This window comes from Orbicella franksi, chromosome 9 (assembly GCF_964199315.1).
Source record: "Orbicella franksi chromosome 9, jaOrbFran1.1, whole genome shotgun sequence".
In the NCBI taxonomy this organism is placed as follows: Eukaryota; Metazoa; Cnidaria; class Anthozoa; order Scleractinia; family Merulinidae; genus Orbicella; species Orbicella franksi.
Window position 1 is genome coordinate 4,678,651 of NC_138153.1, and position 20,091 is coordinate 4,698,741.

Here is a 20,091-nt window from a genome sequence, read left to right on the forward strand (position 1 = left end):
TGATTGTCATTAGTTCAAGCAACTTAAATTGAACAAGGACCTAACTGTGCTGGAATCTTAAAAACAAGATTTTATTAACGACAACACGAAAAGTCTAACAAATGCATTCCATGCAATTTCAAAACTTCTTCCATTATTAGAAATATTGTTCTAACAGTAGTTATATTTGGGTTGCTATAAAACTACAAATGACGTCACTTCTTAAATACAAATCTGATTAGATTCTTTCCAAGATATCCGTGATACTGTAGCTAAAATGTGGACTTTGGAATCTTCCGTTGCTGTTTTTAGCCTGCAAGAAACGAATTTTTCTTTATAATCTTTATGTCAAAAGTTAACAAGTGCCAGATTGTTTCAGTGAGTTTTACAAACTATCTTTAACTAGCTGTTTCCAACTGTAAATGAATACCTGAAACAGTAATCAAGATCTATATTGTTCCCGAGCAGGAGTTATTGAGGTTTTGTAGACTTTGTATAGCCGTCCCGTTCCCCTCAAGAAAAATCGGAGATAAGGCGAGAGGTATTGACCATCTGTTGACGCCAAAAAGAAGCCGCTTTCTCTTAGCTTTCTAGCTGTTGATAACACAATTAACTAAAAGAATGGTCGATTTACTTCACGGAGCAGTTATTCGATTTCTTTGTTAATCATGAGCCTTCTTTGTTCAATTGTTGTTTGTTCGAGTTTTTTAAGGGTTTCGTTGACAATTAACTTCCCTAGCGTCGTTTTGCACTGTTGTTTGGAAAACTCAGATGCTTTTTTCAAACCTTATTGTTTAAAGTGATATTAGGCTGTGAAAGCACTGGAGTGATTTTCGAGCAATCTCATCCCCAGTATCTCTCAGTTGCAGCGAAATCAAAAGGACTCGGCACTAGACACTGGGCTAAGGCCGCCGAGTTATTGCGGCCAGCAGCAGAGATTTCCTCTAGTGAAACTAGTATTCATGAAACTTTAAGATTTATTTATTTATTCCAATTGTATATAAATTTTTATCTTTATTTATTCTATTCTCTTTTCATGCCCATGTTGATTTTTATACTATTGTAAAGTAATTTATTCATGACTATTTTTTACGTTGTGGCTGAAAAGTCCCTATAGGGGAGCTTTAATAAATGTATTTATTATATACATGGCTCTGTCTCACAAGGACTGGGAACTACCGAATTCACGAATTTGATTGGCTGAAATTGGTATTGAAAGCAGCCTAGATTTTCCCATCTAGACCGGCATCTAGACCGGTAATGTTTTAAGGTACAAAGTTGCAAACTAAAATGCAAAAATATTGACTTTTTTCTTCTAACAATATTTATTTATGGAAATGCCAAAAAGCCCCTGAGAAAAAAAAAGTAAAGAGAACAAGCAAACTTTGGCAGATTTTACTTCAGCTTATTGCCGTTCGCAAGCAAAATGCCAGCTACTACAAACCAGGTACATTAAACGAATTAATTCATGAATTTCTTCTTGTTTGCCATATAATAAGCATCTTATTAACCGAGCTTAGTCGGTCTGTATGGGAGAATCTTGACCTCGGTCGTGTGTACAGACCTCACTGCGTTTGGTCTGTACTCACGACCTCGGTCAAGATTCTCCCATACAGACCTCCTGCTCGGTTAATAAGAGCTAAGTCCTAAAAATATTTCTAGGATAAGATGTCTTACAAGATATCTTAGTGTTAAAAAATGCTTTTACCCCTTTTTTTAGTCTTTTCTGAAAGCTTGTGAACATGATGAACCTGTGAGCGGTATAACAGATACCAAGAAATTTGCCAGTTTCTGGCCACGAACTCTCCCAGATAGATCTATAGACTCTCCTAACACCCGGGACACCGGTGCTGGAACACAAGCCTACACTACATTGATTGAATTACTGTAAAACTATTGTAATATATTGTCTATGATTCAATCACAAACACGCTGACTGTTTGAATTGGTGTTCAATTATATCAGTCTCGGAAACCAGACCAAAGCGTTAAAAGTGTTTTTAAAATCCTCTTTCTCTATAGTAAGATGATACTCTGGAAAAAAACCCTCTCGAGATTAACATGCCTTGGAAAGCTTAAATTGCATTAAAAAAAATACTTTTATCGTCTAAAATCTTCTTGAACTCGAGCATGCACAAGGCTGGTATCGATTCGTTTAACAAACAAATCCGCACCACAATTTTTTTTTCAGAATTATTACTCGATCAGGAAAACGTGCGATCGCAAACTTAAAGTTCAGTTACACCTGTAGCGTTCGCGTGTATATATTCTTTTTCATCTCGGCAGTTTAAGCCCGATACGAATTGGTGCAAGTGCACAAACAAATCTTGGTCTTAGACAGGATATCTTTTCAACACAGACATTTTTGGTTTCAACTTTTCAGTTCTTGTCAAGCGATCTTGATTTGGTTGTGATAAACGTAGAGCCAAATTCCGAAGTTTGCTGTAATAGCTTAATTCTAATGATATATGAAATTACGTTAAAATCGAATAAAACTCAGCTTTGTAAACATGATCGTTTAGTAAGCTAGAAAAATATCAAAGAGACAGCAATGAACCAACAAGGAACAAAGATCATACTAAGGGCTGAGAGAACGTATTGAGAGGAATTACAAACGGCGCGCTAGACGAAGGGGTTAAATTTCTCAAGAAGCGCCATCCAGGACGAAGAGAGGTCCAAGAGTAACTTACAAGATTATTGATCGAACGGAACTTTTTCAGTTTGGTGTCCATTGTCCATCTGAAACAACGATTATAAAACTGAAAAGGTTTTAGTGGTGCTGATCAGTTTAATTCGAGTGACCCCTTGAGAGCTTTGAGATGTTCAAACATACCTGATTTCGGTAGAAACAGTTCCAAAGTCTGTCAAATAATAGTCAGTTATTTCCAAGCCTTAGGCTCAGTGATGAAAATACGGCGGCTGAGACCAAAATACTTGTTCTGTACACAAAACGTTGCACAAAGAAAACCCAAGGGCTTCAGCGTCCTGTTATGATATCAGGCTATAACTGGATAGTACTCTCTCTTACTTCAATTCCTGTGTAGACAGGAACCAGCTCAATTAGGTTAGTTAAGAGAGCTTTGAGTGCTGTTGCATATCACGAAAATGTTATATAAAGCCACTCAGCTCGAAAATGTTCGTCAAGCAGCCAAAACCCAACGACACTGAGGGGAGGTACTTGAATTTATGCAACATGCTTTAGATTCCCCGACAATTTGGTTACCGAACTACGAAAAATGATTGGATAAAAACAATTAGTCAATCTCATTGGAAATTAAATATATTCCTGTCAATAAACATTGATTATTTTACTAAGTGAAAATAAAAACTGAAAGTAAATTAAAGAAATAGCGTGTTTTCCGGCCCGTTCGCAGTTCAAAGTGTTCACAACATGACTTCCTTATTCTATTATTTTTTATTATTATTTCCTCAGTGGGATTTCGAAATTTTTGTGTTGTTTCATTTCAATTTTTACGTAAATATTGCTCTTGCCGGTGGTTTGTTCACATCTTAAAGATCAGAGTCTCAGTTGAATATTTGCGCACGGCAATTTTTTCCTTAAAAAAAGATCTTACACGAAAATATTGCCAGATGTAATGTAGACAAAAACCTGTGACCAATTTCTTAGCAATCTGTTATCGATCGACTCTAAAGAGTCATATTCACGGAAATGACTCCTCTTGACTTCTTTTAAGTAAATTATTGTGCCTTTTGTTTAAAAAGACAGACTTCTGTAGTTGATATGGCCTGCCGTCATTGATATTAACAGTCTGTGGACGACATATTGTTGTGAGTTACGCCATTGAGTGCTTGGCTATTTCCGAAATCTCTTACTTTCATGATGATAAGTACACATAACAAACTTGGCCTGACGGAGAACAAATCTTTCAAACTTAAGTAGCTATTTTTCACCCCAATTCGTCCCGTCAACAACGGAATAAGGCGAGAGATCTGAAAACAACTAATTTACTACAATATAGGCTAAAAGTAAGCATAGCAGAGTTAGAAACGACTAGAAATGTGTTATCCCTTCGATCGATGTCTGTATGAGGTTTGTGATTTCAATATCAGAAGTTGTTTCTTGACAACGAAAAATAAATAGCGATACCGCACAACGTATTCTTTCTTTCTCGTACATGGTTGTCATAAAAAAAAAGTGCGCCCACCGGCGTCTGCAGCCAGCATGGCTGGAATCACCCCACTCGGTTTAATTTCATTGCAGGCCGCAGATCGAAGCTGATAATGATAGTAACTGATGTTTCTATTGATATTTTTTTATCGAAACTGAATTTGCACAGGCCGATTGTTGTTATATTAATCCTGCTTATTAATAACAAAATCGTTCAAAAAAAATTAAACACTTTTACAACAAGCAGTAACACAGAATATCGAGATTTAAATTAGGATGAGGGATTTCAGCTTTGATTTTGCACGAACACAAACCAAACGCTTGGTGACCTTGGTGAATTTTTTTGCAGCAACCGAGCCGTACAGGAACAGAATTATTGCATGCTAAAATCCGTTTCACATGATTTTCTTTAACGGTCTATATCAATTAGCGCATACTTTGGCCTCTTAAGGTGGCTGAACACAGTTTTTGATACCTGTGTTTCATTCACCTTTTTCTCTAAAACCCTTCATCCCTCGGTCGTCAAAAATGGCAGCAAGCTAGTTAACAACACAAAATTTGGTTTTTTGATGGTTAAGCTGACTTATGTGCCGTTGCCATGGCAACATGAATAACTATAAACAGGCCTTTAAAATCGGTTTTGTTTATTTGCAGAAAATCTAGTCATTAGATTTTCTTTATAATTTGCATGCAGCAAGCTTGTAACGATTCTCATAAGTTAACATCATTTTGCTAATAATTTAACAGAGAGATCTCGAATTATCCCTGGTTGAAGGTTCACTGGAATATCTAGACTTTCCTTTGTTAAAGTTCAATTATTTTCACAACTCCAGTTACTTATTTCCTAAAGTATTTTCGTGCCAAATTTCGTGAAATTCTAATGAGTGGTTCTCGAGAAATAGGCGTATTTCCGAGAGTGCAATTTTCATTCAATCGCAATTTTTTGACTTACTACGCATGCGCTGCATTTAACTGGGTTCTTTCGGTAAGAAAGAAAAAGCTGAGAATTGCGGGGTTCTTTGCATCGTTACCTTTTCTAACATATCTTTGCAATAAAAGACTAAAGCCATCAATACGCTGCGTTCAATTATAGAGAAAAATAGCACAGATACTGCGGGTGTTGAGTAAATAAAATGATCGCTCTATTGACGGCATGTTTGTTTTTTGCAATCCTTGTGCGCGCGCTGAATTGCATCAACAAAAGTGCGCGCGAAAACTGTGTTCGGCCACCTTAAGGTGGCCGAACACAGTTTTCAAGAGCCTATGCCTAATTCACCATTACTTTTAAGCTATTTATGCTTTGGCGCTCGTTTTTTGCAAGAGTCAAGGTTAACCACAGAAAAGTTTATTCTCGCATTTTGGCTAAGGTGTGTGCTGTTGCCATGGCAACGGGGCTGGTTAAAAACAAGGCTTAAAAAATGGTTTTTGTTTATTTTAAAAAAATCCAGTCGTTAGATTTTTTTCATCTTTTGCCCACTACGAATTGACATTAAATCCCTTCTGTCAACACTGTTCTAATAAAATTTTGACATAGGCGATTTTCGTAATTCGTCGTAAATCGTTTTCACCGCATGTTCTGTATTATTAAAAATTCCTATGTCAAAATTCAGATTTTTTGCGATAGATCATTCACGTGGTTTCTGAACTATTTTTTTGCCAAATTTCTTCAAATTCTAACCACTGGATCGTCAGAAATCCGAAAGTTTCTGCAAAAGCAATCGGTCTCAATTTTATCGAGCAACTGCGCATGCGCTACATTTAACTGGGTTCTTTCGGTAACAAAGAGAAAGCTGAGAATTGCTGGTTTCTTTGCGTCGTTACCTTTTCTAACATATCTTTGTAATAAAAGACTAAAGCCATCAATACACTGCGTTCAATAATAGAGAAAAAATAGCACAGATAGTGCGGCTGTTGAGTAAATAAAATGATCGCTCTTTGTAATCCTTGTGCGCGAGCTCAATTGCATCAGCAAAAGCGCGCGCGAAAACTGTGTTCGGCCACCTTAATCATGTAAAGTTAACCCGGTCTCATACATTGTCACTTTATATAAAAAGTCACGAAATGTCTAACCTGGTCTCACTCAGATCTTACGCATTGTTAACAAAGGTTTTCCGTCATGGCCATGGAGTTTTGCGAATTACGAAATGGCGTCTGATTATCCTCGATCGTGCAGCTCAAAAGCCTTAGTTATGTTGTCCTCTAAGTGTGAAAAAAAACAGTCTGGGAAAAATCTTTATTAGTCGCTGAAAAACTGAAACTCGCGGTCAAATCTCAAAAACGTACTCGAAAGTAAAATTGGTCTCTACCTCAAACAGGCAGTCGGCAAGGATAAAGAAACTCGCGATAGTCGGTTCTCACCAAATTCTCATAATTAACTTTACTAATAATGATATGGCAAATTGTAAGAAGAATTAATAATTTAATCATGATTTCCGGCATGAGACTAGTAGCATAAAGTCAGTAAGCTTGCCCAGCCTTGCTTAGAGAGAGAGAAAAATTAACTTAGAATTGGATTACGTGATCTAGTGTGATAATTCAAGACCACCACGAAGTTATTCAACTCTTGATATTCGACTTCGGCCAAAAAATACCACGATAATAGTCATGCTTAAAATATCGTGTATTAAAGCGAGCAACGAGCAAATATGTCAAAATTGGGGAATTTTATTGAGCTATTTATAAAGCAAACCTGCATTTTTAACCAGGGTATTTTATAGAAAAAACTTATGCAATTGAATGCGCCCTTTAAATTTGTTACTATTTATTACTGGAGTATTGATTTGGATCGAACTGAATATACAAATAAAATTTCAATAAACCAATACCTTGTAATCTAAATTTGTGATGATATTCATAAATATTTCTCATTGTATTGTCTATCTCCTCACCAGCCACTATGCAGCCATGTAGCAAATTTAAAAAGTCACGAACATGTCAGATAATCATATCGCTACTGTTCAAAACAGTCAGTATACTTCTCTTCTTAAATGGCATTCTTTACTAATGCATGGCTCCTGACTAATGTGACTAAAAGAGGGTCAATGATTTTTCTGTTTGTCGGTCCCGCACGCGAAATATCAAGATCTCAAAACCTCTTGTCGATCGGTGTATAAATTATATCAAAGCTTGGTGTGTGCGTGCTTCTGTAATTCAGTTCCTAAAACCCAGAAATCTAACTGACCCAGTCATTTTTTAAAGTGTGAACTTTAGCGTTGTTTGCTGCCACATGTAGACGGGTTTGGTAGTTTTTCACGTGTGTCACTAATCATATGCATTGCCTTGATCAGTAGAATTAATTATAGCTATCCAGGAAACTGCTGGACTGAAAACTTTGAACTTTAAATACGTAAGAAACCAAAGAAGAGTTTAGTTCCTCATTCGTGCAAGTCTGCATTGTCTATTTATAGCTTCACCGTTGACCCAAACCGAGAAACGAAAATCAATTCATTGGACCCGCAATTAAAATGTTGCGCATTGAATCTTTAAAAATACAGAAGCATCTGGTCTTGGTAGATTAACGATAAATCCGCAACATGGCCCCGTCCACATAACATAGAACGAATTTGAAAACGAAGGTTTCTATCTGAAAACGGATCAAATGTTTTCTGTCCACTCTACGCCGGAGGAATTTTAAAATGTAACAATCACCGGTCATTTTGGATTTGCGTTTGAGGAAAACTAAGTCAGAGAAATCACATGATTATCCCGACGCCATCGATCGTTTTCGAAAAGCTTCGTTTTCGAATTCAAAATGTTTTCCGTCCACACGAAAACGAGAAGCCGGCTTTTTCAAATTTCGCTGGTTTGAAGAACGTTTTCGAAAAGCTCCGTTTTCGTGAAGGATTAGTGTGGACGGTAGGCCTAACCGTACCGTAGAAATCAACCTCCGTTTTCAAATTCCTCCGACATAGTGTGGACTAAATGAACTTTCACTGAACTTTCGCACGAGAAAGTCGAGCAATAGTTCGGGCTCAAGTCGTTAACCCCGTGTCTTTTTCCTAAACGGATAATCAATCTATCCTCGGTTTTCCGGAGTCATGTGAACATTCAACCGGTTTATACCACCCTGTCAGTTGAAAAATGGTTTTCAGTATACTAACTGCAGAATTTATCAGGAATCGTGTTAGTAGTGAGTGTATCAACTTGCTACTCTGTAAGCTGATTTAAATTCGAGATCGGCTAGTAGTATACTATGCTAAATATATAGAGTTTATGTATGTGTTCTGGAGCCAAATATTTCGAAATAATGTTTCTAAGAAGCTTAGTTTTGGCGAGCCAAGGTTAACTTACATACTGTGGAACACTCAATTCTTGAACGCCTCGGCTTCCGTTTGCCTTGGAAACGTTTCACTCTAGAATTTGGTGTTCAGAAGTTCACCTGTGTAACTGTTTGTGTCGTTCTTGCGTACTTGGCTTCTCCCTACCATGGATAGATCCGAGGTTAGCTGTTGCTAAAGGTTATTCTATTTTTCTAGTTTTCAATTGGTTAATCTCCGCTTGCAGGCCTTGGCAAGTCAGCTGCGTTCGTTTAGGATTTACATCCGACTACTTTAATTTTGTACCACTTGATTTACCCTTGGCTTGGGTCCCGGCGGGCGTAGCTAGAATTAGCTTAAAATAGCAGCAGATTAAACTCAGAAAGTCTCGTTATCAGTCTCGTTGGTGTCCAGTTAGGCCACTACATATGTATGCAAGTATAGGCCGGTTTGCAAATGAGTTGCTGAATGTTTACCTTTGCGTTTTACGGAAGGCGGAGCCATGAACAAGGACGCTATCGCGTCGTTAGGCCATGCAGCTTTGAAGGAATGACTTCGACAAAGGTTACGTTGTTATGTGGTATATAACGAAAGGGAACCTTTGTTATCTTCCTCGCAGTCAGTAAGAGGACTAATGAAGTGTTATGCTGCCTACATACGTGTAGACATTCAATACGCCTGCACGCGATGTAGGACCTTAAATGCCTGTGACAAATCCGGAAGCATTTTAAGCGTAATCCGAACAGTTTACTCTAAGCTTCGTGTCGAGGTGTTCACGTCTTTATTCGCATAGATAAACTGACAAGATACTACTGCGTTCAAATTTGGGTCACGCAAAAACTAGGCCGATTAGGTTAAAATAAGGACTGCTAACCTTCAAGGTCTTTCAAGAAAGGCGAAAAATGTGACTTTTCCTATGGTGTCCTTGCTTTCTTTCCATCACAAGGAATTGGTACGTTCAGGTAAGAAATTTGTTAGTTATTCTTCTGAGCTCTTTGCCAATCAACCCCCATCAACTCAGTGATGTATCAGAAGGCCGATTCTTGCCGGACTCTGCAATAACAAAACTATATCTTTTTCTTAATCTCATTGCGTCCTAAACATATGTTGTGCTTATCGTTCCATCTTTTAAGTTCTTTGTAAGCGCGCTGAAGCCTTTTTAATAAAATAGCTTAAGTAACAGCTGGAGCAAAGTCCGTTTAGCTATCGCTCACACAGTGAGACTTCCATGTAGTTCGAGCACTCTCTCTCTCTCTTTTTTTGTAAGAATTGTGTTTTCTAGGCGAAGTTGAATATTCTTATTTTCGGCCTAATTTAGGCTGAAAATATTTTTAGATTATAGCGTATGACATTTCTGTTTTCGAATGTATTTGGTGTCGGGATGGTGTCAAAGTAATTTTAGAGCCAGTCCGCAGGTATTAGAACCTGATATGAAGCACACAACATCTTGCAAAATACGGCTAATGCTGTGTTTGTTGCTTCTTGGCTAGTTTTCCCGTTTAGAGAAAAAAAGAATTTTGTACGGTTTAGTTAAAACATATAATTGTATTATATTTATCAATTTTAAAAGCACAAATTACTTGTTTTCAAAGTCTCAGCCTCTGGTTCTTGATTCTTAAAATATTCTTACAAAATATCGCAAATATCAACGTCGATTCTCTTATAAGATATATATATTCTTATACATAAAAACAAGAGTGTACCAGCAAGAGGTGCAGTTACACCGCACCCCCCCCCCCCCCCCTTGTGGGTTTTTTCCTGTTTGTCACAGGTTCTTCACCCCGGCGGCCAAGATTTTTAATTTCTCCGCCTTAAAAATTCCAAGCATATGGATTCATTTATAAACTGCCTAGAGCCCTTTAGGCGCTGAAAAACTGATGAGTAATTCAGGCGTTGCAACCTTGCTCATTGTTTCTCGTCCCCGCTCAGGCACCTTTTATCGCGAGGTTATCTTTTAAACGGTGAGGTTCTTACGTAGATCGTTTTAAGGGGGTCTTATACTCTCAGATATAAATTTTTCTCCAAAAAACCATTTTTTTGGAACATGAAGTTTCAACATCCCTGTCCATTTGTAAATCGTATTTTGAAACGATTTTCCTCTAATTACTCCTGAATTTACATTTAAATTAAGAAATCTGAACACTTCTAGCTATATTTCAACATAGCAACACCCATAGCAACCATTGTTTACAGTCTAAAAGTACTCACAAAATGGATTCAATTCAATAAATTTTAATGATACTTTACACAAACGCTTTAAGGATGTGTAATTATGAGAATTTTGCATCATGGTCCTGAACATTGTTTCTTCTACCATCTTATACGCTCCTTATACTTGGTTAACATTTCTATGACTGGTGTGTATTCGGGTGTTCAATGAAACATTTATGTAAAACCTTTAAATATACCCCTCCCCATGCCCCTAACCTCCCCCCTAGTTCACAGGGCTAATTTGGGCTCTCAGAGACCGAAGTAAAACTTTAAAGCCTTATTTCTCAAAATGACCAAATAGACGGATCATCAATATCTCGCACACGATATCTCCACTGGGTTTTAACCGAATGTTGTCAAATTTTCAACATTGATGAAGGACACAATTATCTAGGTCTTAAACCTCCAAAATTTGCAATTTATGAAATTTTTCCTTGTTATTTAGTTAATATAGTTAATATTAGTTAATATTAGTATACTTTTTCAACATTTCACGAGAAAAACCCCCTCAAAACACTGTTTTCTGAGGTTTGTCTCCTGGACAACTTGCTTATGGACAGGATGAACTTAATTCCATACTTCTCGAACCATTCATTATTACGTTATCGTGTTTATAATGAACACCACTTTTTAACACTTAGGAGCTAGTTATTCATTAACTATCGTGGCACGTGACCTGGAAAAGCTCATTTTTGAAGTCGGAGTGCAAAGGCCTTTAACGTGATACCAAAACTGCTCCACAGAGTTGTTTTGCAAAACAAAATTTTTTTCAGGTATAAGACCACCTTAAACAAAAAAAAAACGAAACTTGAAAAACAAATGTTTGTCGATCAAGTCTTATTTTCACTGGATTTTCGTCAGTCGTTCTTTATCATTGACTTATGCAACTTTTTCGCCCCATTGTATTCTAGGGAATTTCACCAGCATTTCTGGAGTTGTTGATTTCTTTAAGCTCTTTTAGTCCGGGCGGGGGGGGGGGGGGGGGAGGGGAGTTACTCACAGAAAATTGGGTGAAGATGTGCTGCCTCTTTCCCAAGACTTTCCCTACCCTATTTATCACCTGACCAAAAATACGATACTCTATTTAAGCCCTGATCTTTTAATCAATACCTTGTTTCAGATAAGCATGGTACTGGCCATGCGGTTGAATGTTTAAATGTTTAGGCTGGCCTTGTCCAGCCACATTTATTCTTTTGCTTTTCGAGACACCAATCTTGACACTTTGTCTCCTTGCGCCCCGAAACATGTGATGTGGCAACGCGTGTTTCGGGGCGCAAGTGAGTTCAAAGTACGGAACTTGATATAGTGCACGGGTTATTTTGCAATTTATGTGCGTTGGCTGTTGGGCTGGCGTTACATATCTTCGCTACACAGTGCTGACGAGCCCCAAGAAGGGCGAAACAGCTGTCCACTGTTGCGATCCTACTTTAGCGGTTCTTGTCATGTTGGTGTCTCGATCAGATCTCTTGTAGATCCTACGTTGGCAGCGTTTATCGTATGCGGTCCCTTGCAGTTTATGGTTTCCTGTTTCAGACCTGCCTTACAATTAGTTCCATAGTTCAGACCAATGTTAAAGGCAATGTTTATATGTTTTTATTAGGTAGGATAGCTTTTTCTAAGAAAACATACCCAATTCAAGACTAGATTGCAAAAACTATCCCTATTTGAGACCAAAATGGCCAAAATCGATACCCGATTTCTGACCATAACGGCTAAAAAAAACATACTTTTTAGGGCCACACATACCTATAACGCCTATGCAGGGAATAGATAGATAGGGAGTACCCCCCGGGTCTTTTAGCCTCCAACTTCAAAATGGATTTCCCTGCTACTCAGCATGCGACATTTCAAATGGAAAATTAATCGATGGTTAATGTTTGAAAATGTTTTCTTAATACACAGCGACACTTGGTTTGATTTAGCAAGGGTAGAGTTCACCGTATCTATAGTCAAAAGAATACCTCGATACTTCCCGCGATAAGAGTATTTTGCGAGCTTCGCGTGCGTTAGTTACAAGAGAATCAACGTGCAAATTAGCGTATAAGATTCCAATTGCGCGATCCAATGAAAATCGTGAAAATATTTTATATTGTTGATATGAATACAACTCTTTGTGTTCGCTTTTCACACTTTTTCAACTGTTAAAAGTTACAGGTGGAAAACTACTTTAGCTGTAATTTTATACAGGTTCATATTTGTGGGGCCTTGGCGCAAAGAAGTCTAACTAAATTCATAATTGTGTAGTGGTGGTAGGAACCTTAATTACAAAAACAGAGATTTTTCAGCGAATTAAACCGCGGATTTCCTTTGTGTGAGTGTGTTTTTAAACCGCAGAATTCCAGTCGATAAACGTTTCAATGACATCGATGATAAAATTAGACAACTCTGCGAATTGACAGCAAGCTTAGAGAGCAGAAAGAATGCGATTAATGTCGAAAACATTTTCAAAACAATTGATAGTGGTAAGTTTTCACAGGTTATTACAAATAGAAAGCTGAAGTAGAACGAATGGCAAAGTTATTGTTGCAGCTAGCTAATAAACTTTCGCCCCGTAAGTGTAAAAAAACATGTTAGGCTTCCTAAGACTTCTCCGAAGTGTTGCCGAGCCTGTTTTTCACTCTTTTTCTTCATGCAGGATAGGGCAGTGTTCGCGCTAAACGAGGCCATTTTTCTTGGCCCTAAACCGTTTGAGTACAACTATTTAGGCAGTTTAGCCATGTAAGTCTCATCGGTTCTCATTTTTTGGCCGTGTAAGTCTCATCGGTCCGTTTTTGTTTGTCAAACAATTGCCACGACCGCGCTGTTTAGTCGCTTGGGAAGAAACGGAAATTCTGAAGTGTAATGCCTTTTCCGCTAACCGAGTTAGAATCACAAGGAATAAGGAAACATTCTTCATTACAAGCAGTCACGATCCGCGAAACGGTGAAAGTAATTGAATGATAAAATTATAATGAGCGATTTTTAAATTTTTGGCAAGTATCATTTGCAACAAATGGGCTCCCACCCCGACTCTCCGCATTGCCGAGTTCGCTGGTGTTTGGTCCTTCGTGGAATTTCACAATATTTCTACGATTAATAAGCGTTAAGTTCCAAATGAAGTCCAAGCATAGCAAGTAGTTTTAATGCATGCAAATTCTAAAAATTGTTTAGCTTACCTGAGTCACAGGAACGTTACAAATTCCGCATCGCTCTGTAATCTCAAAGTGCCGGCTCCGATTGTTTCGGTACTGTCGAATAAAAGATACTGTTATTTCCCTTCCGGGGTTAATAAAGACTTCAAATTTGACTGATAACACCGAGGGTTTCAATGTCGGTATCTTAGACGCACTTGGTTCAATTCAAACGGACACCAGAAAAAAACCGCCCGGCGAAGATACAAGGATTACAAAGGTTACGAAACCCCGTCCGGAAACATATCCTCAAATAACTGGCGTGCGAGCTGGCAGAAATAAAGATATCGTCTAGTTTTGCCTTTCAAACAACTCATGGTGTGTTCAACATACAGTTACTTAACTATAAAAGAAAGCAAACTGAAGAAAGAAGCACTGTAAAATATAACCAATTATTCCTAGAAGTGCACTAAATTTGTCTCAGAAGTCTGGTCGTTTGATATACAAATATTGGCAAAATGAACTTGTTTCATCCCGTAAAATTGGGAGCAACTTTGCGCGGCAAAAATATGAATTTTCAAGTGTGGTATGTCCGACAGCGTCCAAACATATGTGAAGGCAAATCAGTGGTAAAATGTACAGAACACAATTTTTAAAATCCTGTTTTCTCCAGCGATGGCAAACGCAGGATAATTGCAAATAAATCGAGTTTTAATCAGTGTTATAGAGGTTGTAATAATAGCAATAACACTTCAGTAATGAAAGTGCAAAGTCACAAAACTCAATATGGTGTCCAGATGTGAATGTCGGTTACTGCTTCTTAAGTCATAGGAATTTCTCATGGGGTAGCCACGTAGCTGAATAAACCGGACAACAACCCCACAAATATTAATGGCAGATATTGAATTAAGGATTAGGCATATAAATAGACAAAAATTGAAAGACTAAAATAGTTACCGGGCCAATTTGATAGAGATCCGTCGACAATGATATGTCCGTAGGCTGCCATTTGAGAAGTCAACCGGCTGTCACTGTGCTGTTGGCGATATCGCTAGCTCTTTTCCACCTGAGCAATGTTACAAAAGAATGAGAGGATAATCACAACTTCTGAACTTTTCAACGCAGTTATTAGTAGCGGGTTAGGGAGCTTAAGAGCTATTGTTTTTGAAATTCAAGTGAATATAGGAAGATGTGAGCGAGGGTGTTTAAATCATTATAAAGTTGTTAAGATGGTTGGCGCCGTGCGCAGATTTGCTTTTATTAGTTTTTAATAGAGGTGCTTTGTGTCCAAACAAGTAACTCATTGTAAATTCAAGTTTGACAAAGAAATGTCAGTCTAATAACGCTTTTGAGCACTAATTCTTGCTTTTGTTATGGATTATCTTGGCGGGTGCCTAAAAAGAGCTATTTTTTAATCTTTTAATTCGCACATTTGACATAATTCAACGGTGCACACGGCTTTTAATAGGTCTGCAATTAAAACCCAAAGTGATGGACTGTTTGTTGAATGAAAAAAATACTGGTAAAATAAACTCTAAACGACATAAGCTGGAAGTAAGTTGTTTAGACACAGCAAAAAAGGTCTGAATGCTTGGCATATTTACGATTTGTTAACCTTGGAACAGTTTACAGCGTACTTAATATGTCGAACAATTTGACAGCACCTTTGATCTAAAGATCCCATACATTTTAGTGAGATGCAAATGATTCTCGAAATTATATTCTTTTCTTAAAATGTATGGCAAATATAATGGATGGTCCAGAACTGGTATTGATAAATCAAAAAGGCGGCTAGTTTAGAGGAAGAGAAAGATTTAATAAATAATTATTTCTTCAAAATGGAATCGACAGTTAAAGATTATATTTTTGCATTTGGCAACATATAAATGATTCTTGGCGGCTTTCCTGCATGTTTCACTGAGTTTCCACCGCTAAAATGTAGCTTGGAAAGTAAGTGAGATAATTTTGAGAGAAATATGAACTAATTGACCTTCAAATGCAGCCGCCTTTCATATATTGCTCTCGGCCGGTTTAGCGTTTTCAGCGTCAGTCGCCAAACCGGCCAGAGTGACGCGAAGCGACGTTTACCAAACAGTCAACTTTCAAAGACTGGGCTAAAATACACGTTGTTCCATTCCATTAATGTTCACGTTCTCGCAATCAGACATTGAAGCAGTGCTGAACGATTTCGTGTTTCTGCCTGTAATTATGGGTAAATTACAGCTGATAAAACGTCCTGCTGTTAATGAGAAGTGATTATCAGTAATTAAAAATTCACTTCCCACAAAACGGCAACCGTTTTTGTAATAAATAAAACAAAACTCGACTCTCTCCGCAAGTCAGTGTGGCATAATCTTATTTTCATGGGCGCGGTCGGCAGTGTTTGTGACCCACCGCAGTCGGCAACAGGTTGTAAGTATACACACAAAAACATCCTGTGTTTGAAAGTGGGGTACAGTTTCAACCATACATATACTACAACATTTGTCTTCACGCGCAGAGAGACAAATTTTAGCTCTGTTTTCTAAATTTATAGTGTTTCTCATATGTTATACCCATTAACATGCAATCGCAAGTTAACAAATGTGAAAACACCAGAAAGGTATTCCAAAAATATGGGCCACAGTGCCAACCAAGTTATAGAAACAAACCAAATTCATCAAATTACATATGTCCTTTATTTAAAACCTTCGACCTCCGACAACAGTCCTGATGCAGACACAAAGGGAGATTAACAATTCAAAACTTTTCTCTACAAAATGGACTCGCTATAATTCAGCATAACAACTGCAATTCCTTGTCTAGATCAGAGAACGTTTTGCTTTCTCAAGTCATCCGAATGAGTCATTTTTGCCTCTGTACCTGTATTTGTAAGTTGCATAAACAATTTCAATACGGGTGTGCGTGAAAAGGTTTTTTTTTTCTCTTTTTTGCTTCTGTTGAAAGACAGAAAAACAGCAGAACGGAAATCTATTTAGGAACAGTCAACACGCGTCTATAAATAGTCGGAATCCGTTGAATTGAATTGGATTAACTGGCTGCACTTTTCTTTGCTGCTATAGATCATGCACGAGCAAATTAATCCGCATCTAGTTTTTGCAGTTGTTTCCTTTAGCAGTCAAAACGGTCTCAAAAGATGGAGATCGAGATAGATGAACACAATTTAGGTCAGGTTCCATGGGTTCACTACACCACTGAAAAAAAAGAATCCCCGAGTATTCCGGTGTGGGTACTGGGGGGAAAGGGATACCCCTTAATTTAAGCTTTACAGGTACCATGTCGAGAAAGGGTTATGGGCTTTCTAGCTGTGAAGTACGTATGGTATGAATTCTTCTTGAGAATGCTACATGCATGCTTGAGGTCCCGTTAGAGGGAAGGGGGATCTCAAAATCCCACATCCCTTTAATTTTTGGCCTAATTATTTCGTCTCCGTTGATTCCAGCTGCAAAAATTAACGATTTCCTACTCGATATCCCGTTTTATCTGATCCGAATGTACCATACCTCATTATTTTTTTCCCCATATTCTTGCACCCCGTTAATTTTTTTTGACCAGAATAAGCCGTATCCCTCTTAATAGGGCCTCATGTTTCTTCTTTATCTTCAGCCGCTTGGTACTAACAATGTTTCTCTACATGTTAACATGTTACAGGCCTCGAAAACGAACTGTTTTTACGGTTTTATTGGGAAGAGACTACCTCATTTTCTCTTGTTTTGGCGAGTGCCGGATTAACATTTTAGAAAGCCAAAGTATGTAGACTATGTCGAATGACTGAGGAAAAGACCAAACACGAGAACTTGATTTCCACCATGGCGTACGACTAAATTCTTTCATCTAGTATTATAAGAAATGTATGGAGATTGGTAGCGTGAGAAATTGTATGTTAACCGAAGGGTTTACAAGGTGGAACGGTCTTGTTAGTAAGGGATAACAACACTGAATTATAAGACTAATACTTTATGGGGCATCCATATCTGGTGAAACTCAAAAGGCGCAAAATTAAGCTTGTCAACTGCTAACAATCCTTATGATAGCCAGTTTAAATGGATAAAGAGAATTACCGCTTAAATAGGGACTGATGACAGGACAGTTTAAAGAAAAGTACATCAAATCTCCAAACGAGATTTAAAAATATATGTGGTGATTGGTAGTTTCTATTCTTATAACTGAGAAATTCCGTATTGCGGCTAGTGAAGCTATAGAAAACGCTGTGAGTGAATTCGACCATAACTGTGGGAGGCACGGGGAACGATCTTAGCCTTAGGCTTGCTGTTGGCGATTTTCTAGAAAACATGACATGGAAGAGTTTCGAACCCTCCTTCCTTAACACTTAAATAGTGTGCAACTGGTTCGCGCCTATCTCTTCACAATTTTTTTTTCCTGCATAACGGGAACTTTAAATCCACAGACAGGGGAACAGATTTTTCAAATTTTTGCTGATCCATTTGCACGCAATTTGAAGGCTTCTGTGGAAGACAAAAGGGTAATATTTGTCATCATATCAGTAGATATCTGCTGATACGCTCAGATCCAACTTTATCAATTTTTCACCATCACGTACTAATGACAACGATTTCCGAGTATTTACAGGCAGATGGCATCCGTTTTATATTGATAACTCGAAGCGTGGAACTCGACCTGTAAGGGCTCTATTTGTATAAGACCTGCCTTGGCCATCATTGTATAAAAATATTTGACTAGTTACAAATTTGACGCCTTCAGTCCGGAAGCAGTATTGAAGCCGTATTAGAAGCGTATTACACCATGAAATTAACTGTGTAAAATATGAATCGACAATAATTTTTCGAGTTGAAAGTTGATCTGGGATCTACCCCCCAAGGTTTAACACAGACCTCTTTTTGGGCGCCTCACGCAAAGAGTAAAGATCCTGTATGATTCACCGGACGTGAACAGTACTTCTGTTCAATGGAAAAAAATATATGTGCAAATCTATAAAGTTGTTCGGATTATTGCCATAGGACTCAGTCCTGACTGACAGCTTGACTGGTCGTACGCGAGAAGATAATAAGCAATTAATAGGAGAAGAGAAACAAAAATATGCAAACAAATGGTCAGATATAGACATACATATCAATATTCTGTACATGTTCCTTTCCGAGCAGTAGTTTTTCCTTTCTTGTAGTTTTTCGAGAAACAACCCCTTATTTTGGGTTATGCTGCCGATACTCCTTAATTAGAAGACACACTTGACCCGTTTGTTACTGAATTTATAGCATTTTGAAAACCTAATAGCGCAGGAACAGGGGTGATAGGAAGAGAAGCTCTTCAAAAGGCACAAAACCCTAAAGAACTATATGTTTCCAGAATAGATACCTAAGGAGACTGGGTACTATTCCCAGAAGTCACAGCGCGCTGCCGCCAAGATGGCGGAATCGGAGGACGAAGACAGTTCTCTGAACCTAACAGGGTTTTTATTCGGAAACATCAATGAAAAAGGAGAACTTGAAGACACAGAAATATTAGATGAGGTAATTTATTTTAATGAATGGTTTACTGCTGTAATTGCCTCGCGTAAAATGGGACTGTAGTGGATGCAAACATTTGTCAACAAATCTATACTTGTTTATGGCTTTAGCTTTCTACTTATATTCACATTCTGCTCGTTCAACCGCAAGGGACAATCTTAACAACTTGATTGTCGAAACTCCGATCGGTGTATGTGATATGTTCATAATTAGGTTAAAAGGTGATGTGCAATTGATGTCACAAGTCTGAGCGCATGCTATGATGCTATCAAATGGAACCCGGGGTAGTCAATCGATAAAAATCGATATAAAAAACCACTTGATAAGTCGATATCAATCGATGAATTGAATGTAAGTGTTATTGACCAATCGATAAACTCAATACCCACACGCTGGCAAAGTTTCAAAGTTACATGTATCGATATCATGGGATTTATCGATATGTTCGGCCGCGTTGCTAGATCATGTTTATGTTACGCATCCAGAGCGGATCATTGAAACCCTAGTCGTGATATATGGACTGAGTGATCACTATCCAGTCTGCTTCGTACACAAGTTTCGCGGCCTTAAGTCCCCCAAATCGTATCACGATACCATCAAATATCGTAGCTTCAAGAATTTTGACAAGGAAGGTTTTATTTACAACCTAGATACCGCTCCATGGTCAGTGATTGATATATTCCAAGATGTTAATGACAAGTTGGACACCTGGACATTGATTTTCAATAGTATAATCAACCAGCACGCACCTATTGTCGAGAAAAGAGTGAAATGGAAAAAGTTGCCACCTTGGATGAATAGCTCTATCATTGACTGTATCCGAATCAGAGATAAGTTCAAGAAACGTGCGAAAACAAATATCCTAGCGAACACCATGTGTAAGAAGCTAAAGAATCAAGTTGTCAAAATGATTGCCAATGC

At 38.0% G+C, this 20,091-nt stretch overlaps 2 protein-coding genes across 3 annotated transcripts in view; one reads left to right on the top strand and one right to left on the bottom strand.

Moving 5' to 3' along the window:
* The window catches only part of LOC145496824 (protocadherin Fat 4-like), a 33,470-nt gene extending 18,422 nt beyond the window's left edge, over positions 1 to 15,048 (bottom strand). The window contains exons 1-2 of one of the 2 annotated variants that reach the window (XM_081476573.1): positions 14,642 to 15,048; positions 13,730 to 13,801 (exon numbers count right to left, since the gene is read on the bottom strand). The gene's annotated coding sequence lies outside the window, so the exon portion shown is untranslated. The remainder of the gene's footprint in view (positions 1 to 13,729; positions 13,802 to 14,641) is intronic. The other variant, XM_081476574.1, reaches the window with a different exon arrangement.
* A 3,943-nt stretch (positions 15,049 to 18,991) lies between these two features.
* Positions 18,992 to 20,091, top strand: part of LOC145498308 (transcription initiation factor TFIID subunit 1-like) — a 30,809-nt gene continuing 29,709 nt past the window's right edge. Inside the window, 1 exon segment of the mRNA XM_081478216.1 lies at positions 18,992 to 19,173. Coding sequence (XP_081334342.1) covers positions 19,069 to 19,173 — 105 coding nt within the window. The 5' untranslated portion in view covers positions 18,992 to 19,068.